Genomic DNA, 21,508 nt, shown 5'->3' with positions numbered 1-21,508 from the left:
AGGGAACAAGGGAGATGGTGTCCCACAGGAATGTGATGCAAGTCACATATGCCACATTATAGTTTCTAGTAGCCAAATTAAAAAAATAAACAGGTGAAATTGATTTTAATAATGTGTTTTCTTTAACCCACCATATCCCAAATAGTATCACAGTAGCATGTAATCAGCATAAAAAACACCAATGAAATATTTTACATCCTTCTTTTCTGGCACTAAGTCTTCGAAACCCATACACTTAGAGCACATCTAAGTTACCATTAGCCACACGCTGGTGCTGGGTGGCCACCTGTGCCTGGTGTCGGGTGGCACTTCGCCCATCTTGGACAGCCAAGTCTTTTCCTCTCCTGGAGATGGGCTGTCTGCGGTACCACGCTCGGGTGCTTATCTCTCAGTAAGTTGTATTTCACAGGTTCTTCCTTTGATACCCAGCATCGGTCAAACTCTTGGCTATCCCAACAGGTTTTGGTAGCTTTGATCCTTAGCGAGCTTGTGATCCAGGCTCGCTCCCCGCTCTCCGCAGACCCAGTACGATTCCTCCTGATCAATGCAGCGTGCTTGGTCCAACCATGAAGGGGTAGTTCTCTCCGCTTGCTGTCCGTGTAGCTGCTTGGTCGCCGGCTGGTGAGTCTGCTGCTTCTCTGCAGCTCTGTACAGGGTCACAAACCCGCCCTTTGTGGCATGGGGGGTGGCGGGTGCAGGGCTGAGCTGGGCCGTGCCCAGCCGGGCTCCTGGATAACCCAAAGCTAAGTTCCCTCCTCTAACGCCCATCCCACCCTGAAGTCTGTTTCACCCAAACCTGTGTGACAAGCAGGGGAACGGGTTCCACACAGACTGGCAACTGCAGCCCTGGGGAGGGGCTGAGCAGTCCCTGGAGCTCCCAGGCCCCGAAACCCAGCTGTGTGAGCAGTGGCTGCGCTGGAGACGGAGACGCCCGAGGTGTCGCCGGCCCTGCGGATGTTTAAATCCAGGGAGTCGAGGGCAGGCTTGGTGCGGTCACTCAGAACCAAGGATAAGCTCCCACCCCTTGGACTTGGGCCGGTGCTACCTGCCAGAGTACCTTAGATTCACTGAGCGTCCAGGGAAGAGGCTATGTTTCCCAAAGTGTGGTCCCAGGATCACCAGGAGAGGAACCCTGGGGGAGAGGGAACACTTGGTGCCATGCAGGTTGCTGGGCCTCAGGGAAGACCCCGAATCGCAACCTCCATGAACAGAGGCTGAGCTAGGAAGCTGCATTCTAACGGGTCCTCCGAGTGGTCTTTAGACACAATGTCATTTCACATACGAGAATACATGGGTCTTCTCCGTGTGACTTGCTGTGTGACCGTGGGCAGCTCCCTTCCTCAGACTCAGTCTCCATAAATAAATAAAGTAAATAAAGCTGTCAAAGTCCATTTCTCAAAGGGCTTTCTGACCCTAATTTCTGTGGCTGTGCTGGGCTGGGGGTGTGAGCTCTCCATGTCCCCTAGGACAGACACAACCACAAGTGTGGTGCCCAGGTGGTGTGTAGCTGGCACGGGGTGGGTGAGCCTGTCCACGGACAGGACAGCGACTCTTCCTCCAGACAACTGCCATCTCCTGGGGATGTAGGTCCGCATCACCAGACCTGAATTTCCAAAAGGGCACGAGAGAACTGGATTTTTATACCAACTCTCTCAAGTTAAGCCTCAGCATTTTAATTTTTAATTTTCAAAAGTTTCTGAAGAAGAGCCAGGCACAGTGGCTCACACCTGCATTCCCAGCAGCTCAGGAGGCTGAGGCAGGAGGATCTCGAGTTCAAAGCCAGCCTCAGCAACAGTGAGGCGCTAAGCAGCTCAGTGAGACCCTGTCTCTAAATAAAATACAAAATAGGGCTGGCGATGTGGCACAGGGATCCAGGGCCCCCAAGTTCAATCTCCGGTACCAGAAAAAAGAAAAGGGTGAAGAAAGACTGGAGGTGCCAGTTTGTACTCTAATTTTTATGAAGCAATTGACCAGAATCTGATAGAATAACCATCTCACAGGTAGATTTCCTCTTTCTCCTCAGCAAAACGCACCCCTTCTTTATTCAAGTTGACCATCCATGACTTAGACTCTTGTTTCCTGTAAAATAGAGCTGATAATAACTCCTATCTCCCGGGCTTGCTGGGAAGATGAAGTGAACTTATTTTGTAAAGAACATACAGAGAAATGCTTGGTAAATGTCACCCTGTTGTCATTATTATCATCATTATTATTATCATTATTAGCCAAAGCAGCTTGAGGCAAGGACATTCTGGGCTGCAGGTGCCCTCCATGTAGCCCCCTTTGAGTTTCTCTGTGCCTCTCTCGGGCTGCACCCCGGGGTCTCCCCCGCCCTCTGGAGGCCCAGCTGGAGGGGACCTGGCCTGGCCTGGCGCAGGCAGCAGCGGGAGACCCACCAGCCCCACGCCGCTTGCAGTTACTTCATCCCGCTGAGGCCTGGTCAGGATGCAGCCTTCCCCAAACCACTCAGGAACCACGGTTGCAAAGCAATCGTTCAAGACCAGTGGTTGGAGGCGGGACAGTTCAGGGTCCCTGCTAGACAGTAGATAAGAGGAGGCCCCTGGCTGCCCAGAGGAAGAGGCCGAAGGGGCTGAGCGTGAGCTAGAGGCACAGCAGGGGACGGGAACCCAGAGCCAGCTGGTGACAGCCCGGGTTCCTGGGTCAACGAGGAACCAAAATGTACGCCAGTCCCTGGTGGCCAGGCTTGCAGCAGGCCTGGGCAGCCCACTCGCAGGGTGCCAGGTTGGCTTTTCCTTGATGAGACACAGGTTTTGAGGAGGAAGCAGTCTGGCTGCTGGGGCCAGGAAAAGGGCATCTCCTGGCCTCACATCTGTACTGGCAGAGATGCTTCCTCGAAGGGCCTCCCCACGCTGAGGCGACAAGGGTTTCCCTTGCTATGCCCTGGATCTGTGGTTGAGTAGAGAGCAAAGGGGGGCCTGCCTCTATCTGGGGGCAGGAGAGAATGGGGTCCTTGAAGGGCTGACCCTTGAGCTGGTCTAACCACAAGGACACAGAAGGAGGCAGACAGGGTCCCATTCTCTCTCTGTCAATTGCCTCTCTATTCGTCAATTTCCTGTTACTATAATGAAATACCCAAGGTTGGGTAACTTTATAAAGAAAAGATGTTTATTTAGCTCACAGTCCTGGAGGTTAAGGGCATGGCACCAGCATTAGCAGACCGTATCTCATATCTTTCCTCAGGTGCTTCTTTTGATCAGTGTTTCTCAGGGTGAACAATAATCTAATTGTTCCTCTGTGATTTGCTTGCTCATGTCCTTTGCCTAGTTTGGGCTTGAGTGACTTTCCTTTTATCCTACTGATGGTGAGAGACCCCTTTGTAAATAGAAGTATTTACATCTGTCCCTTACAAACTTGCAAATATTTTCTTCCCGTCATTGCTCACCTCCCTGATATTCCTATGGTGTCATTGACTATAGAGTTTTCTGTTTCTATATAGTTGATTTGCAAGTGTCTTCCTTTGGTGGCTTCTGAATTTTGTGTCCTGCTAAGGAAGGTTTTGACCATGCTCAGATTTGTGGAAAAAAAATATTGCCTTGCATTTTACCTCACTACATTAAAATTTTAACACTTATTTCTTTCATTTCACAGGAATTTATTTGCTTGTGATATGAGAAAGGGATCTGACTTAATATTCCCCCAAATGTGTAGCTGATTGTCTTGTTTCCTGAATAATTCATTCATTCTCCCCCACTAATTTCAAATGCCATTTTGAAAATCATGTTTAGGCTCTGCTTTCTCTGTCGTCAGGGAAGTTGACCACCAGCAGCTCCTGGTTTGTATCAGATTCACTCAACAAGCTCAGCAAAAAGAGGTGTTTTCTTCCCTAAGAGTTCAGCAAAAGTCCCATGGCCAGCTCTCTCTGGACGGCTTCAACCAATAGTGGCCAGCCAGGGATCGGAACCTGAAGCCCACAGGCCCTCTCTGGAGCAGAGGGAAGGGTCGCTGCAGCAAAGAAGAGGATTCTCCAAGGACACTTGGGATGCTGTTCACAGAGGGAGAATGCTGGTCAGGCAGAAGATGCTATCCCAACAGGTGCCCCCTCAGTAGGACACTGGGTACTCCCCAGCCCATCTCTGCAAGCAGCTGGGCATCCCAGGTCCCCTCTGCTCTAGCTTGTCCCCATTCCCCTCAAAGACCAGCTGGCCTTGTGTCTTCCTGAAAACTCAGTCCAGCAAGCTGAGTCCTGCCCCCTGCCACCCTAGGCCCCTTGCCCAGGTTGCTTCTTCTTGCCAAAATGGGCAGAACCCCAGGAGGGCAGGAAGAGGGAAGGGTGCTGGCAGGGTACAGACACTGTTTACAAACAGAAAGTGACTCCTTCCTGCCCCTCCCTGAGAGGGATGTGGCCTCCTTGCTGGGTTTCTGCAGGGAGGGTCCCTGGAAGGCCACTTCTGGCCTCCCGCCAAGGACCCAAGGCCACCGGGGAAGAGCCTGGGAACGCAGAGGTTTTGCAACTCGGGCCAGGCAGCAGCCCTCAGAGGGCAGAAACTGGAGAGCAGAGGCCTGTGCCCGCCCCTGGCACCTCACGCCACAGGGAGGGCACTGCAAGCCCCTCCCCCTCACTCTGGGCCTTGGGATGATTTAGGAAGGAGTCCAAGATGAGGTCGCCAACCCAATTCCATTATGGTGGCCCTCGTCCCCATCAGCCACGAGGAAGCCCCTCAAACTACTGAATGAAAACACAAATGATTTGGGAAGGAAAGTCTCTTCAGGAAGCTGTGCTCTGTTCGGAAGGCAGGTCACTCATCAATGAAAAAGCTAGCCAGACTGCTACCAAGCTCCGCCGCTCAGCTCTGCCCTGCTGGCTGTGACATTTAGGCCACTTGCTTAACCCTCCTGTGCCTTGGTAGTCTCCCTGTCCAACTGGCTGAGGATGGTCCCCACCTCCCAAGGTCGCTGGGATGTAGCCGCCATGTGTCAGGGATTTCCCGCCGGTGGGTGAGGCGAACGGCCGGTGACATCTCAGGGACTGGAGACTGGAGCTGTGCCCCTCGTCAAAGAAGTGCGTCAGCGAATCGCCTGAGCAGACCCGCTGCCCGCTTCCTTTTGAAACTCTGGAGCCAGGACTTCCAGAGCCTTGGTGCTGGGACCCGCCTGAGCCAGGAGCCGGGTTTGGAGAGGGGACAGAAACCGGGCTCGGGGAGCCACGCTTGGGAGTGGGCTGAGGATTCCTGGGCTCAGGGGGCCTGTTCCAGGGAACCCACTCGGGGACCAGGGACGCGTTTGGACCTGCCCGCGCTCCCCCTCCCCCACCCTAAGCCACCCACTTGGCCGGGGTGGGGCTGGCACCTTCAGACCTTCTTACCTCCCGGGTGCCCTGTTTATCAGGACTGGCACAGGCCAGAGGTTCTAGCTCACCCCGGTTGCCCCTCCCCATTGCCCGGTTCCAAAGGTCATCACCACCCAGTGGCCCTTGCCTGGGAGAGCACTCTCAGAGCTGCCCAGGGGAGGGGAAGCGATTGGCACAGGCTCTGCTGAGCGGCAGCCCCAGGGTGCCCAGCGGGTGATTCCCAGCAAGCCAGTGTGGGCGGCCCACCAGCCCTGTCGCTGGGCGGGGCCGGGGGACTGCAGGGGGCCCCTCCCCTCCCCTCTGCAAAGCCGCCCCTGCCGCCCTCCAGAGAGGGACCCAGCCGACTCCGCAGGCCTGGGTGTGGGCCGGTTGGCTTTTGATCTCAAAGATACTGTCCATCTCGGCCTGCCCGGCCCCTGCCCTCTTTCCATTCCTGGCCCCCTCAAAATGAACCTCACGGGCAGCCTTCCTGCCAAGTTCAAGATCCTGAAAGGCAGGGGCCTCTCCAGAGGCCAGGAGGTAGGAGGGCAGGGAGGGGGCCTCCCTCTGCCCCCAGCCCCTTCTTCCCTCCCGTCCCTCTGGCATCGGAGGAGCCTCACCCCCTGCCACACCCTGCCCGCCCTCCAGGGTAGTGGCGATGCTTTCTGGAACTCCAAATAGAGAAGGGCAGGAGCAAGCGCGGGTGGAAGGTGTTTCAGGGCGTGAGCAGGGAGCGGGCGCTGCTCTGAGCTCCAGTACAGCCCAGGCCCAAGGACTGGTCCAGGTCCCAGCCTCACACCCGCAGGGACCTGGGGGAGGAAGGGAACGGGGTGCAGGGCAGGAACCTGGTGGGGGGGAGGGTCTAACTGCTGAGTTGCCTGAGCAACAGGTAAAGGGGCTCAGAGCGGTGTCTGCATTACAGAGGCACCTGGGCCGCCTCTTCCAGGTCACCTGTCCTCTCTGGGTGCTCAGCTCTCATGGGTGCAAGCAGTTTTTCCACCTCCCCCTGAATTGGGGGAGAGTTGTCTTTCTCAGAGGAAAAAGTGGGTGTCACTCCTGGGGGTGCTTATGGGGTACTTCTGTCCTCTATGCAGGGCCCACAACACAGGCAGCCTCCTCTTCCCAAACTGGCCTCCACAAAACCCCAGTTTAGGTTTTATCAATACCCTCCCTCTGCGCCAGTCCCGGTCTGTCCGTGCTGTGCTGGTCTGGTGTTGATGGGAACAGAGTAGGCCTGTGCTTGCGGTGGAGTTAGTGTGCTAACCAAGACCCTTCATCCTAGAGGCATTTAGTCATTAGTAAAAATTTTGAGCCCTACCATGTATGTGAGGTGGGGCTGCAGGGAAAAAGGAAAGATGGTGCCCATCTCAAGGCTCTCGGTTTGGGGCGAACAGGGCTCAGCCCCTCCTGGAGCTTCTAGCGCTGCGGGTGGGAAAGGGTCAAGGTATCTGCATATTTTTAAAGTACTTCACAGGACTGTATTGTCAAGGCAGTTTGGGAAACTGAGGACAGGAATTATACTGAGTGACTGATCAGCAAGACAGGGCAAGAACTTTCTGGGAAAGCGACAATGTTGGGAACTAAGCACAAGGCTGTGAACCAGAGAAAAGGGAGGGATGTGTATTCCTGTTGGGGAGGAAGAGCACATGCAAAGGCACTGTGGTAGGAAAGTGGAGCTCAGGAAGAAGAGAGGGCTGGAGAAGTGGCTCAGAGTTAAAACTCAGCCGCGCAACCGTCTCTTTGGCCCCTACTTCATATGCATTATCCCAGGCTTCCCTGGGAGCGCTGGGGAACGTGGGGATTGCCCAAGAAGGTTGCCATGGCTGGTGTTTGTGAAAGGTTTCTCGTTTAGTACAGGCATGTACTGAGCCCTAGGCCCTGTGCCAGGTTCTGGCAGAATCAGGCTTCTCTCCCAACTCCCTCCTCCTGTGGGGCCCATCCCCTGGGGCTCCTGCGGAGGAGGGAGGACAACCCAGCGGAAGCTCAGCCTGGTTCCCACCTACTGTGTTCATCTCAGCACCTCTTCAGACCAGAGCATGTTTTCCACTGCCAAGACCCGCTGGTCTCGCTGGTCTCGTTGGCCCCTCCGGAGGCCGGAGGCCGAGTAAAGATCCCACACACCGTCTGCCCACCGCCTCCTGCAGTAAGGGGTTACCTGCCCAGCTGCTAACGGGGGTGGGAACCTGGGGAGGCATGCATGCAGCCTCTCCTGACTCTCCCACACGCCCCGCAGTCTGGGGTGCACGTGGGGAGCATCAGCCCGCAGAAGCTCCACTCCCGCACAGGCCAAGGGCAAGGGCTGGCCGGTGGCCCTGACTTACACTCCGGGGCGGGGCTTGGGGCCAGGGACCGGGTTGCAGGGCGTGCCTCATTTGCATACAGTAGCCGGGTGGGCGGGGCCAGGCCGCTGACGTAATTCTTGATCTGTGACCGCCCGGTAGCGCACCCGGGTGCCGCCCACGCACCCAGCGTCATTCTCTCCTCCCGGATTAGATTTTAAGCTCCAGCACCAGAATCTTGGAATCCAGGGAGGACAGATGGGGGGCGGGGAGCGACTTCCGCCCTGTCATCTCCTGAAAATGCTCCCGGGGTCATTTATGGGAAAAGTAAAATCCTTAGGAATCTATGAGGAAGCAGGATAGGGAAGTGGGTGAAGAGGGGCCACGTCCCAGCCCTTCCATCCCGGCGACTCGCTCCTTTCGCCCCCGCTCCAGGAGCTTCAGACTCTTCCCCCTCCCACTCCTGGGCAGCGGCGAGGAGCCCGTGGTCCAGCAGGCTCGGCCATGTGGCGAAGTTGCCAGCCCTGGGTCGGCAAGGGCCCAGCCGGTCTTTCTGCACGTAGCTCTGGTGTGGAGGCAGAAGTCTCCAACAGCCACTGGCAAGCAGGACCCCTGAGAGCCCCGTCTGACGGTCCCTGTGGCCCCTCCATCTCCTCTACGTGACCCCATCCGTATAACCCTTGCCAGGCTCCTGTGATCAAGAGCCAAGGTCGCTATGCTCATTTTACAGATGAGGAAACCGAGTCTCAGAGCCGTTGAGCTGGGCAGATGACTGGAGAGTGAGTGGAGAGCGCAGAGGGCAGGTGAGTCCAGGCGGTTCCATGAGTGTCTCTAGTGGGTGCCCTGCACCATCTGCTCGCCGGGGAGAAGTGAGACTCCCCACCAGAGGGAGCGTGCATGACAGGACAGAGCCCAGGCACCTCAGGGGGTGACTGGGCAGAACCAGGACCAGGACAGGCAATCCAGCCCCAATTGCTGGAGGTTCTTGGGTCGGTGCAGTGTGGCCCTGTCCTCCCAGCCCCTGAGGCTAAGTACCTTCCACGGGTGTCTGTTGATTTATTATACAAATTTGCAAGACATTTTCCAAATTTTTGATCAATGTCTATATTTTTAGTATCTAAAGGGCACATTGCAGAGTTCACACATACGTCACTAGGAACATTAGAGAATCTGGTTGTGGGGGTGGGGTGGACGGCACCTGCTGATCTTCCCTTTTTTCTCTAATTAAGGTCAAATTCATTTAGCATAAAATTAACCATTTAAAAGGATGCGGCTCAGTGGCCTTCACAAGGCGGCCTGACCATGGCCTCTATCTAGTTCCAATCCATTTTCATCACCCAAAGGGGACCCTGAGCCCCCATTAAGCCGTTGCTGTCCCTCGCTCTTCCAGACCCTTAGGACGGTGAACCTGGGAGCCAGCATCGCACATTTGGTGTCCCAGGTCTCTCGCACACCTCACCCTGGGCCCGCCAAAGTCTGCTCCTCTACCCCAGGGGGTCGGCTTTCTGCCACTCCTACTGCTGCTCATCTTCTGAGACCACCAGTAGCCTGGGGCCAAGCTGTGGGCAGCTGGGACACCGTCTCCCAGGACACACACACGCTGCCAGCCCAGAATCACCCAACCTGTGGCCTGGGTGGGGCTGGGCCAGCAGCCCCTCACCCGCCCCCAGCCCTCCAGGGCTCTGCTCCCGGGGGCACCTCCCCGAGCCTGCCCCCAGAGGAGCGCCAGGAATCCCAAGCAGCACAGCTGGGCGGGGAGGAGGGTGGCCGGCTGTCTAGGGGACGCAGAGAATTCCAGCCCTGAGCACGCCTGTCTGGGGTCACATGGCCCCAGAGAAGGTGCAGCGCGAGGCTTCCAGCCCAGCCCGGGGCCCCTATCAGGCCAGGAATGTTCTGCATGCTTTCCGAGGAGCCGTGGAGGGCTCGCAGGCCCTGCAGGAATTTTAATTGTGCGCTTTGAACCTGCCCTTCTCCCACCCCCAGCCTGTGTGAGGGGACACTTGTCAAGAGCGCCCAGGGAGCCGCAGGAGCAAACAGCCGGGACTTTGTGTGATGGTGACGCGCTGGCATTTCTGGGCAACAGGCAACAATGCGCCCGCCTCCCTCCCAGCGCCCAGTGGCCTGAGCGGCGGGCAGGGGGTGGGGCAGTGGGAACAGCAGTGGGAGCCACCTGGGTGGCGAGTGCCTGGGCGCTGGGGGCCAGTCCAGCTCACCTGGCTGTGTCTGGCTGTGTCAACGCGGGCAAGTGACCTAGCCTCTCTGTGCCTCAGTTTCCCCTCTGTAATAAGGGGAGGGATGAGCTGAGCTGAGCAAAGCGCTGGGTATCTTCCCGCATTCCAGCTGTTATCTCCAGCTGTTTGTCCTGCTGTCTCCCCCAGAGTGGAGAAACGTTCCGCAGCTCAGCAGCTCTGTGAGACTGTGGTGTCCTCTGTTCCTTTAGACACCTTTGCCAGGGGCTCTTCCAGCCCCCTGCTCACAGTAGGCGCCCCCTGAAGAAGGCCTTTCTTTTATTTGGGAAGCTGCAGTCAACAGTTCAGATCACTCGACTGGATTTAAATCCCGTGTCATTCATTTACTGTGTGATGATGGGCAAGTTCATTGACCTCTCTGTGCCTTAATTTCTATTTTCATGTTCCAGGGCTGAGTAGTGATTAAAATGAGATGGTGGTTTTTAAAGTGCCCACCATGGAACATACACTTAATAATGAGAGACATTATTATTACTATTATTATTTTTATTTATTCTTTTTTTTTTTTTTTTTTTTTTTTGGTGGTGCTGGGAATTGAACCCAAGGCCTTGTGCTCACCAGGTGAGCACTCTACCAACTGAGCTATATCCCCAGCCCCGAGACATTATTTTTAAAACACTACTGCAAACCCCTTTAGGTAGAGTCTTGGGAGCCATGTTGTACATTTCCATTGTTGGATCAAGAACTCAAGGCTCACAATGGCTTAGCAGCTCTTCCAAAGGCCGCACCACTAGTGGGGGGCCAACCCAAGTTAGAAGGCAGTTTGAAAGTCGGCTCTGAACCATGGCATTAACCCACCGGCCTCTTCCACACTGGCTGCAGGGAGACCCCCTTCTCCACATGGGATTGGAAGGCCCCTGCTCTCTGCTTTAGGATTCATCAGGAAAAATAGGTGACTATCGGTCCCAACTCAATAATGTATCTGAAAAATCAACAGTTCAACAATGTATCGGTGCAACACAAGCATTCAGAGAGCAATGTGAAAAAAAGAGTCGTGTGAACATCGAGTCCTGGTACTTGTTTTCTCTTGGTGCTTTCCTGGGCCCAAGGACCTGCTCCCCATGATGCTGAGGCTCCCGACAGTGTTTGCATTACAGTTCAATGAAGCCGCCCCCATCCCAAAGGAAAGAGGACTTCAGAGGGGACATGGAGTGACTTGGCTGCAGACACAGGTCGGGTTTAGGCAGAACCTGGAGACTGCCTGGCAGAGCAGGCTGGAGCTCAACTTCATGGATCCCACGCCACTGCCTCTTCCAGGAGACCAGTGTCCCATGAGATCCGATTGTGGAAACCCCACCCGGTTCCCCAGCTGCACTGGAGCGTTAGAGGCAGCCACAGCTTCTGGTGTCTGCCATGGCAGTGAATTCTGAATGTGGACAGTCCACCCAGGGCACCGGTGTCCTAGGAAGCCCATGGAGCAGGAGTCACGGGGCCTGATCTGCCTGCACTGTACTTGTGTGACACACTGAAGTCCCTTCTCATCTCAACCCTCTGAGCCTTGATTTTCCAAAGGGAACAGGCTGTTTCACAGGGTCCGTAAGGGAACTGGAACAAGGAGGGGTAACAAAGACAGCTGCCTGTACAGTCAACAGGCAACATCTGAGTGAAGCAGGATCAGTGTGTGGCAACTGGGAGTGGTGGGGACTGTGGCAAAATGAAGGCTGTAAGTTCATATGTCAGCAGCACAAGAGATTCTGGGCACAGGGGAGCCGTAGAATCCTATTTTTAAGAGAAGTCAAACACACACACACAAATATAGACATACAAATATAGATAGATGCAGAATTTATTATTAAAGGTGGTCAATCAATCTGATATGTTCTGGAAGTTTTCTACAAATTGAGACCCCGTCCATGTCTATCAGCCTTATTGGTCCCTTAGATTCCATCTCCTTCCTCGTGGTTTCTCCCTTTTCTTTCTCTCCAAAATCTCCTGGATTTCTAGCACCAGGCCTAGTCTTCAGAAAAATCCCAAACTGCGGGGTCAGGCCTTGGGAGCAGAAGGCCGGAAACACACACTCGGTCCCTCTCCTTGGGGAGGAGTGCGTTCCCTGGAGCCAGCTGGACAGCATCTCTCCTGAGCCAAGAGGGAAAGCAGATCAGCTGGGAAATCCTCTCGACTCCCAGTTTGTTCTTGGACCTGGCAGGAAGCCAGTCCTTGGGGTTGTCGCTGAGATTTCCTGCCTCATACACGTCTGCCGCAGAGAAGTCACCCTGCAAAGTGGGGTCAGCGTGCCAGCTTCCCAGCGTCAAGGAGGGGTCCCACATCATCCGGCTCCTCTGCTGGAAATAGCAGATGGGTCTGGGGTCGTTTCCAGGCCGGAGGCAGCTACACCCTTTCTCCCTTAAAACTCAGAAATAACTCGCCTGTCCAGATGGAATCCCACACGTTGGTGTGTACGGCCTCGGTCACTCTCTGTCACTCAGTAAAGCACTGTGTGCGGGGACCAAGGAAACAGAGGTGACTCATCTCAGGGCATCACCAATACCAATCCCTCCACTGGTCTCCCAAGCTCACCCAAAACCTCCTAAGCACCTATTTTTTTTTTTTTTTTTTTAAGTTTCTTATCAACAAGCCCAGCCAGCACAAACCATGGTTTCTAGATACCAACCTCCAGTAAAAAGAGCCAGGATTCCGCATGAACAATTTGAGCAACCATATACATAATGTGGCACTGGATAATAAAGCAGAAGACAAATACATGAGTCCACACCCATAGACCCAAACGGGGTGAAAAACAGAAAAGGAGGCAAAGGAAGCGGCTTTTTTTCCATAAAACTTGCAAATAATGTACACAGATGTTGCTGATCCTAAAGCGGGTGGAACTGAACCCCGACCCTTAAGCTTGGGCTGGACCTGGGTCGCTCCTCTAAAGTAGATCACAGGAAGAAGGAGGAAGAGTAACTCGATGGTGGAAAAGCCAGCAAACGTCACAGGATGAGGCACACATGCCCAGGGATGCTGTGTGGCCCTCCTGTGCTCTTCTGCGATGGAGCAGAAAGGGCGCTTCGCCTCACAGGCATGCTCTTCCCGAATCCATCATCTCCGTCTGATCCTGAGAAAATATCGGACAAACCAAAATTCAAGAGTCCTTGTCTGCTATTTGTAAAATTATCAAGTTCTCAAAAACCAAGGGAAGATTGGGAAACTGTCAGGTCAGGGAAGACCAGGCAGATGCCTGGTTAGGTCGTGGAACAGGAGGAGCGCACGAGAGGGCAGCTAGTGATAGCAATGAAGCCTATTAAGTTCGTGATTTTAACAAATGTCCCGTCACAAATGCTTGCAAGGGAACAGGGACCCTGGTACCTTCTTTGCCACTGTTATTAAAAACTCTAAATCGATTGCAAAATAAGAAGCTTAAGAAAAGCATTTCCTCTTGATTAAAATAGGAATGCACATTCATCGTAGAAAGTTTGTGAAATTCACAAATAAGATCCAGCTGTTGCTCACCGTGCACTCAGTTGACATTCTGGTGTATTAAGCGCAATTTTTTTTTTTTTTCTTTTTGGTATGGGGATTGAACCCAGGGCCACTTAAGCACTGAGCCACATCCCCCAACTCTTTTTGCATTTTATTTAGAAACAGGTCTCACTGAGTTGCTCAGGGCCTCCTTAAGTTGCTGAGGGTGGCTTTGAACCCACCATCCTCCTGTCTGCGTGCACCATCACCCAGCTAGACGATGCAATCTTGCTTCCTGCGCTCTCCACACCGAGGACGGCTCAGAATCACCATCTTGCACCCTGTGCCTTCAGCCCTGTAAGCATGTCCCTTCGACTTCAGGCATTTGGTAAGATACACTTTCGTAGCTATTTAATATTCGTTGACTTGACTGTGTTATCTTTTACTTAGTGTCTCTCTCTCTGCTGTTCGACATAACATCAGTGGTTTCCTATGATTAAAAAAGAAACTACCCTGGGTCTGCACTTGGGATTGGTCTTTTAAAGACATTCATAAATCAAAGGATGTGTATATTTTTAAGGTTCTGGATGCATATTGTCAACTCCCTAAAAGTGTACATCAGGGTGCCCAGTCGTGGGGTAGTTAGGATGCCTGCTTCGTCCAACTGACCTGGCCAGGAGCCAAACACAGAACAGCCCCAGCCCCAGGGTGCCCCTGACATGGCCTCTCGGTTCCGCTGGCCTCTCTGCACCTTTCTCCTCCCTTGGCCTCTGCCTGCCCAGATCCCGCCCTTAAGACCTTCCTGAGCCAGCTCACCCTTTCTGGAAGCTTTGCTGTTTCCTTTATGCCCACACACAAACCAGCCATTTTTTTTTTTCTTTTCCGTATTTTTATGGGTGCATTGTCGTCGCACATAGTGGCAGGATTCATTGTTACAAATGCACACAATATAGCAATCTAATTTGGCAATGTCATTCCCCAGTACTTCCCCCTCCCTCCGCCCCTCCCTTGGGTTTTTGTGAGACCCCCCCACCCAGCCCACCTGTCTTTTCCTTTTCTTCTCCAGCTTCCACGTAGGAGAGAAAACATTCGACCTTGACCTTGAGTGTGGCTTATTTCACTTAACATAACGGTCCCGAGTTCCATCCATCTTCCTGCAAATGACATGATTCCACCCTTCTTTGTGGCAGAAGGAAACTGCACGGTGCACAGAGCCACACTTTCTTTTCCCTTTCATCCACTGACTGACGCCCAGACGGTCCCGCCTCGCCGGGCCGGTTCCCGGTGTGGATGCCCACGTTTGCTTCCCCTGCACCCCTGATGCGCATCTCAGCTGCCCCCTCCCTTTGACTATTGCGACCCGTGTTGCTCCAAGGATCCACGCGCACGCATTTGCTAGAGTCCACGCTTTAACGCTCGGGTGTTGGGTGTCCGCCTAGGGGCGGAGCTGCTGGCTGATGGGGAGTTTCATGCTGAACTTTTTGAGACAACAGCACTGTTTCACAAAGCTTGCGTCAACTCTAGCTGACCCAAAGAGTTGATTTTGCTGGGCACCTGTAACCCCAGGGCTTGGGAGGCTGAGGTCAGAGGATGGAGTTCAAAGTCAGCCTCAGCAACTCAAGAGACCCTCTCTCTAAATAAAATATAGAGAAGTGCTGGGGATGTGGCTCAGTGGTTAATCACCCCTGGGTTCAATCCCTGGTACTGAAAAAGAAGTTTTTAAAAACTTTTTGCCTTTTTTCCCCCCTCCTAGCAATTTATAAAACATCTGGTTTAGTCAGCTTTTTCATTGCTGTGACTAAATGATCTGCAGTTACAGAGGAGAGGAGAGGTTTATTTGAGGGCTCACAGTTTCAGTGGTCTTAGTCCACAGAAGGCCGGCTCCATTCCTTGGGGCTCGATGAGTCTGAACATCACGGCAGAGTGTATGGCAGAGAAGCAGTTCACGTGAGATCAGGAGGCAGAGAGAGACTCCACAGCCAGATACAAATATATATGTACCCCAAAGCCAGCCCAATTCCCAGCTCCTCCAGCCACACCCGACCTGCCTCCAGTTACCACCCAGTTAATCCCGTCAGGGTTTGATTCACTGACTAGGTTAAGACTCTCAAACCCAATTATTTCTCCTCTGAACCTTCTTACATTGTCTCACATGTGAGCTTTGGGGGACACCTCACATCCAAACCATAACATCATCCTATCTTCCAAAGCTGGGATCCAAACCTAAGACTTCTGATTCCAAATTATTATTGTTGTTGTTGTTACTTGCATTGCCCCACAGTGCTGACAGTGACCGCTACCTCTGACCGACCTCATTTCGTAAATGAGGTGCCCGGGTTAGGAGCTTGTTCAGGGCTATCAGTAACTCGGCTATCAGTAACAGGGCTGGGCTCTGTACTCCTAAATGGACAGACAGGTAAAGAGGGACGGAAGGGAGGAAGGAAAGAAGGAGGGAGGGAGGGAGGGAGGGAGGAGCGGGTGGGAACCTGGCAGGGAGGGAGGCGGCCTCTCATTCCTGGGAATGCTGGTAGCCTTCAAATACCCTGCTCACACCCTGTCTCCTCCCAGGGCCTCCCATGAAGCCACGTGAAGTAAGAAATGAGTCCCAGGATTTTGATTTGGGCATATTTATTTGGACTCTTTATATATATATTTTTTCATGATAGGAGGAAGGGGAGAAAATGACACTTTATTATTTTTGGGTCTTTTCAAATTGCATGCCCTTTAACAAACCCGTGCAGAGCAGGCGCAAGGGCTGACGGGGGCCAGGCAGGTGTGGCCCACCATGCGTGGCGTGCTGGGGAAGGACCTGCGCATAGCCATGCACTTGTCCTTGTCGATGCAGAGCGTGTTGGCCTTGATGGCCAGCTCGTGCTCCAGCCTTGACTTGGTCATCACCAGCAGCTGTATCGTGTCCTGGGTCTCTCGCAGCCTCAGCTTCAGGGTCTGCAGGGTGTCGTCAATGGTGAACACCTCGTTCACCAGCCTGGGGTGAGGACAGAGGGAGGGCGGGGGTTATGGGGTCCTTCGACACAGATGCTCCCCACCATGGGGTGGGAATAATGGAGCAAAAGGGGCAAGGCTGAGCCCTGGAGGGGCAAGAAGCAGGTGGAGCTGCCAGGGACCATGGGCATAAAGGAACAGGATGGTGAGCAGAGGCTAGAAAACAATATGGCGGCTCTTTCCAGGGAGCCCGGCAATTCCACCTTGACCTATACCCCAGAGAACTGAAAACAGGTGTTGGAACCTGTTTTCCAACAGGTATACATGGAATGGAAGTTCATAGCCCCACTGTTCCCCATACCGAGAGGTGGGAACGATCACTCCACTGTCCATTGACGGTTGAATGGATAAACAAACATGGCATATCTGTACTGTGAAATAGCATTCAGCCGTGACAAGAAGGAAGTCTGTGGGGGGCCGTCCTTATTTCGCAAAATCAGACTAGGTTGAGCCATGGGATGCAGAGGTCTGGCTTCTAGGAACAGAGGAATGTCCCAGATTGCCCGGAAGCTCGTGGCCCTGCATGGGAGTGGTTCCCTGTCTTACTCTGTGATAGTTCTGGAGATAATGGCTCCACTAACTCCACCCCATCCTGTCCATCACAGAAGAAGCCCCTCCCGGTCTTGACCCCCTTTACCTGTGTGACTATAAAATAAAGGAGAGTTGGGCTACTCCCTGTTGTTAGAGGCCTGAGCTGCTGTGGTCAGACCCGTCACACCCCCTCTCATTTAAAAAGAGATTGGTTCTTGTGTTTTTATTGATTAGATAAGTTTATGTGTAAATGATTGATTTATAACCAACGTCATCCTCTGGCAGTAACCCTTTTCTCATTCATGCAGGAGTGGCTGAGAGACCCCCACAGAAGTCTTTGTTACGTGCATGTTAAATAGGATTTTGGCTATTTGGAAATAGGGTCTTTGCAGATGTCGTTGAGTTACGGATCTTAAGATAAGCTCATCCTGGATTTCGGATGGGCCCTACATCCAGGGACAGATCTCCTTGTAAGAGAAAAGAAGGACCTTCCAGACATGGAGATGTGCAGGGAAGAGGCGTGTGAGGAGGAGGCAGAGACCGGGTCTTGGCACCCTCCCCCACACCACGGCCCCCTCCTGGGCCGGCAGGAACTTTCCACCCGACTCCCGCTGTCCACGGAAGCAGGCCTCCTGAGCTGGGCAGGATGAGTGGGGCCCACCAGTGAGGAGGGCCTCGGGCTGCCCCGAGGGCTCACAGGTGGGAACTGTACAGGGGGAGGGAGCCCAGGAGGCCGGGAGCCTGGAGACAGAAGTGAGGGCACCAAGGGACCAAGGCTCTGTCCCTGGCTGGAAGGCTAACATCTCCTCAGCTTTAGAGGGACAGCAAGGCGGCTTCCCGCGCACAGAGCCACACACCCACGGGTGCGGAGTGGGGGCGGCCAGGGCAGCAGGCAGTGCCGTGGAGCGGCCTCTGCGCATGCGCACTGCTGAGCTGTGGGGCTGGAGAACCCACCTCACGGAGGGTCTGCTTTTCAGTTCCAAGGTTCCTGGAGCTCCTGAGACCCACCCCTTCCCTTCCTAGATCCCTAGGACCCCCCAAGCCCACCACTGCCACTCACTTGAATTGTGGGATGTCCCTGCACAGCTCCACGTTGGGCCGCCGCGTGCGGCACGCCAGCCTGGTCTGTGCCACCTTCAGCGGGCACTCCTTGGCCACGATGGCCCTCTCCAGCAGCATGATGGTGTTCTCAGCCTGGAAGATCTCCTGCAGCGTCTGTGGGGACCACGAGGCAGTCACCACCAGGACTCTCTGGCCTCCTCCCACTTCGGGCCTGGCAGGAGCTGAGGCCAACTCAGGCAGCCTCTGGCCAGGGCTTGATTACTCTCCCCCGCCCCTGAGCCCTGTGAAGCACTGGGGAGCAGTTTCAGGCTCCCTGACCACCACAGCCCACTGCTGGAGATGAGCCAGGCCAAGGCTGCTCTCCTCTTAATCTCCAGAATCTACGGTGCAGCCAATTAGTGTTCAGTGGGAAGACAGGGAAGGGAGGGGGCGTGAAGGTTAACGTGGAGCCTCCAGAACAGCAGCTGATCTCCAAAACCGTCTTCATCTGAATCCGCGTGGGCTGCTCTGTATCTTTTTACGATCCAGAACTTACTTTCCTAGTAACTAGGTCAGTAAGTGAAGAAGAAAGAGACACAATTTTCAACTTATCCGTAGAGACATTTTGTCCACTAAAATGCCACCATTGTCCTACAGTTGGTAGAAGTACAGATCCAGGCAGGGGTGGAGAGCTCCGAGTCCTGCTCTGAGCGGAGGTTTTACAGGTACAAACCCAGGAAGAACTAACTCGTCAGCTGGGTTCGTCAGGCTGTGCACTTGATAATAAGCCTGCTGCGCCTCCACAGAAAATAGCACGAAAATCAGAAAGCGGTCAGTCACGAGGAAAGCCTGGACACCTGTGTTGGGCACATGGGAGTCTTCTGATTCTCTCTGCTTCTGTGTGTAGGAAAGTGTCCATAATAAAGAACAGAATGAGAGCGCCAACAGAGACTGGGCACACCAGGATGGCCCATTACCAGAAGGACCCGACCTTGAACTTGGCCCACCGTAAGCATACCAGGGATGGAGCCAACGGCACTGAACGGAGGTCACACCCTGCTGTCACCCAGTGGCCCCAGATCTGAGAGTAGCTATGTGTTTCTGGGAGTCCCTCTCCTGCAAGGAGGCTCTTTGTGGGAGGGTTGTGCTGGTAGGACCCCCATGGTGAGGACACGTGTCCACTCCCGACAGGCCTAGAGGTGACCCTGCCATGATGGCCCCAAAGCCCAGAAGGGTGTGCTGACATTATCCATCGCCACAGAGCTCGGTTTCACTTGACCCAGAGATTCAATACCATTTAAGAAGCCCACTCACCAGCTCTACCAGTAACTGCTCAGGGGGGTCACTGCTTGAGACCAGCCTGCCCTTCTGTGGGGGGCATTCGCTTTGTGTGCCGCCATCTTAAAACCCAACTATGTTTGCTGTGTGCCGCCATCTTGAAACCAGACAACAGCTAGAAATGTCTTTTCTGCATCTACTGTGAGTATAATAAATGAGGAGTGTAAATTCAAAGAAACAGTGATTGCAAACTAGTAGGAAATTCCCATCATCAAAACCATGGAGGTCTGAGGAGAGAGATAGGGAGGCCTGAGGATGAGAAAAGATCACTGACATCGGAGAGCCAGTGAAATTCAGGACACCCAGTCAAGTTTGAATTTCAGATAAACAACTGAGCACTCCTGAGTGTGTGTGTCCCACAGTGAACTGATGGAGTGTGTTCTCTCAAGCTTTACACACTGGAACCCTAATTCCAACGTGTTGGCATTTGGAGATGGAGCATTCGGGAAGTGATTAGGTCGTGAGAATGGCGTCCTATGAACAGGGTGGTGCCTTGTAGCAGGGCAGAGAGACACCTCCATCTCTTCCACCACAAGAAGCCAGCAGTTTGCAGTCTAGAGGTCAGCCCCCCCAGCACCGGGCTGTGCTGATACCCCGATGGTGGACTTGGAGCTTCCAGAACTGCCGGAAATAAATGTCATCGTTTATAAGCCACCTCGTCTGGGGTACCTTAGTTATAAAACCCCAACAGACTCATCTCCCATCGCAGGAGATACACTGACACTCAAAATGATTTACTGTTGATCTGATATTGAGGTTTAACTGAGTGTCCTGCATTTTTATTTGTTAAACCTGGCAACTCTGCTCAGTAGTGACTAAATAAACATCAACTGCATGATTGACAGTGGATCTGGAAAGCCATATTGTTAACCAGCTCCCCACTGGTTCTTATGCACACTAAAATTTGGGAAGTGTGCCCCCCAAATCATATGGGATGATCCTCCTAAGATTCTGGCATAGGAGAAAACTGGTTACACATTAGCATGCCCGCAGCCCTGAGTGGCGTCAGGACTAAGGACAACACCCAGGCCCTGCCTGTGAGGATGTTCCAGTCATGTTCTTTCCCCTTTATCATAAGCTGCACAATATTCACAGATACCTGAGGATGGCTATTTTAGGGAGTCAGACCCATATCCTACAGGCACCAAGACACTGCTTAAAAGTCAATTTTGTCCAAGTATGAAAGCCCGGCTTCCCTATTAGCTTAAGAAAAGGGCCAGGAAAGACAGTTCTGCTACTTCAAGAGGACGAAGATGCCTGTTTCTTGCAGAGGGTGGAGACGGGCGGCTGAGTCAGGAGAGGGTGGGGAGGCTGCCCAGCCTCCTTCACAGCACATCTGGGAGGGAGGCTGGCCCCCACCGGCTCCCAGGGAGCGACCCCTGGCTGGTTAAACATCACCCCTAGAGTGTTCTGGGCCCAGCCCGTTAGTGCCACGTACACACATCAATTCTTGGAAGCCCTGGGGACTTTCCTGGGAATCCTGCCCTTTGGGGAGGTTTCCGGGGGGGGATTCAAAAGCTCCAGGAGGTCCGCCTCGCGGGGCGTGGGAGAACACAGCCTTCTATAGCCCACAAATGCTCCCTGGTGGCCCTGCACCCAGCCATCTGGACACCCTACTCGGGGAGCCTGTGGCTGGGGTGGAAAGGGAGGGTCATGGCCGAGGGTTGGGCTGGTGGTGAGAGGCCCCAGTGGTGCCGCCAGCTCCGTCCCCGCCCGGCTCACCCACGGCAGGTCCCCAGGTCAGTGACCTGAGGCCGCACTTCTCCTGGTTCACTCTCTTGGCCCTTGGTGCCCCTGCTCAGGGCCGGACCAGCCTCACCAGGCCTGACACTCCACAGAGGGCCTGAGGCCTGGTCAGGGAAGGGCTGCCGCGGGGCTCAGGCACTGCGTGGCTCACTGCAGAGTCCAGTGCGCGGGGTGCGTGGGACCTCCTCAGCAGGCACTGCGCCAGGCGGAGGATCAGGGGACAGGGCAGACCTCCCGTCCTTGCGGCCCTCCCGTGTGCAGGCTTCACTTTCCCCTGCTCCACAGGTGTCCACAGGAGCAGGACGAGCGTCCCTTCCCATCTCAGAAGCTCAGGTTCTTTCTACCTGCTGCTGAAACACTGGCCAGGTGGCTCTGTGTGCAGCACACGGGTGGGTGGGGGCACTTCAGGCCCGAACCCCCGTGCAGGGGCCACACCTGGTCAAGGGCAGCCACGCCTGGACAGCTCCTCCAGTGTGGCTCCAGGCCAGGCCTGAGAGCCCCGCACGAGGACCTCCTCATGGAGGAGCAAATCGGTCCTCTGCTGAAGGTTCCAGCAGCGTTCCTGATTTTAGATGAGGAAAACGAGGCTGCTAGCTCCCTGTCACTTCCTCTCAAACCCAAGGACCCCATCCCGG

At 54.1% G+C, this 21,508-nt stretch overlaps 1 protein-coding gene and 1 long non-coding RNA gene across 2 annotated transcripts in view; one reads left to right on the top strand and one right to left on the bottom strand.

Annotated features, from left to right (window-relative positions):
- The first annotated feature begins 7,682 nt into the window (after window positions 1-7,682).
- Window positions 7,683-19,913, top strand: LOC124970811 (uncharacterized). The gene is made up of 3 exons (XR_007106194.1): window positions 7,683-8,369; window positions 13,395-13,602; window positions 17,057-19,913. It is a non-coding gene; the product is annotated as an uncharacterized LOC124970811 (long non-coding RNA).
- Window positions 15,754-21,508, bottom strand: part of Tekt5 (tektin 5) — a 36,957-nt gene continuing 31,202 nt past the window's right edge. The window contains exons 6-7 of the mRNA XM_047534421.1: window positions 17,809-17,963; window positions 15,754-16,200 (exon numbers count right to left, since the gene is read on the bottom strand). Of these exons, the coding sequence (XP_047390377.1) occupies window positions 15,939-16,200; window positions 17,809-17,963 (417 nt within the window). The 3' untranslated portion in view covers window positions 15,754-15,938. The remainder of the gene's footprint in view (window positions 16,201-17,808; window positions 17,964-21,508) is intronic.

This window comes from Sciurus carolinensis, chromosome 18 (genome assembly GCF_902686445.1).
Source record: "Sciurus carolinensis chromosome 18, mSciCar1.2, whole genome shotgun sequence".
Taxonomy (NCBI): domain Eukaryota; kingdom Metazoa; phylum Chordata; class Mammalia; order Rodentia; family Sciuridae; genus Sciurus; species Sciurus carolinensis.
This window is presented reverse-complemented; position numbering and strand designations above follow the sequence as displayed.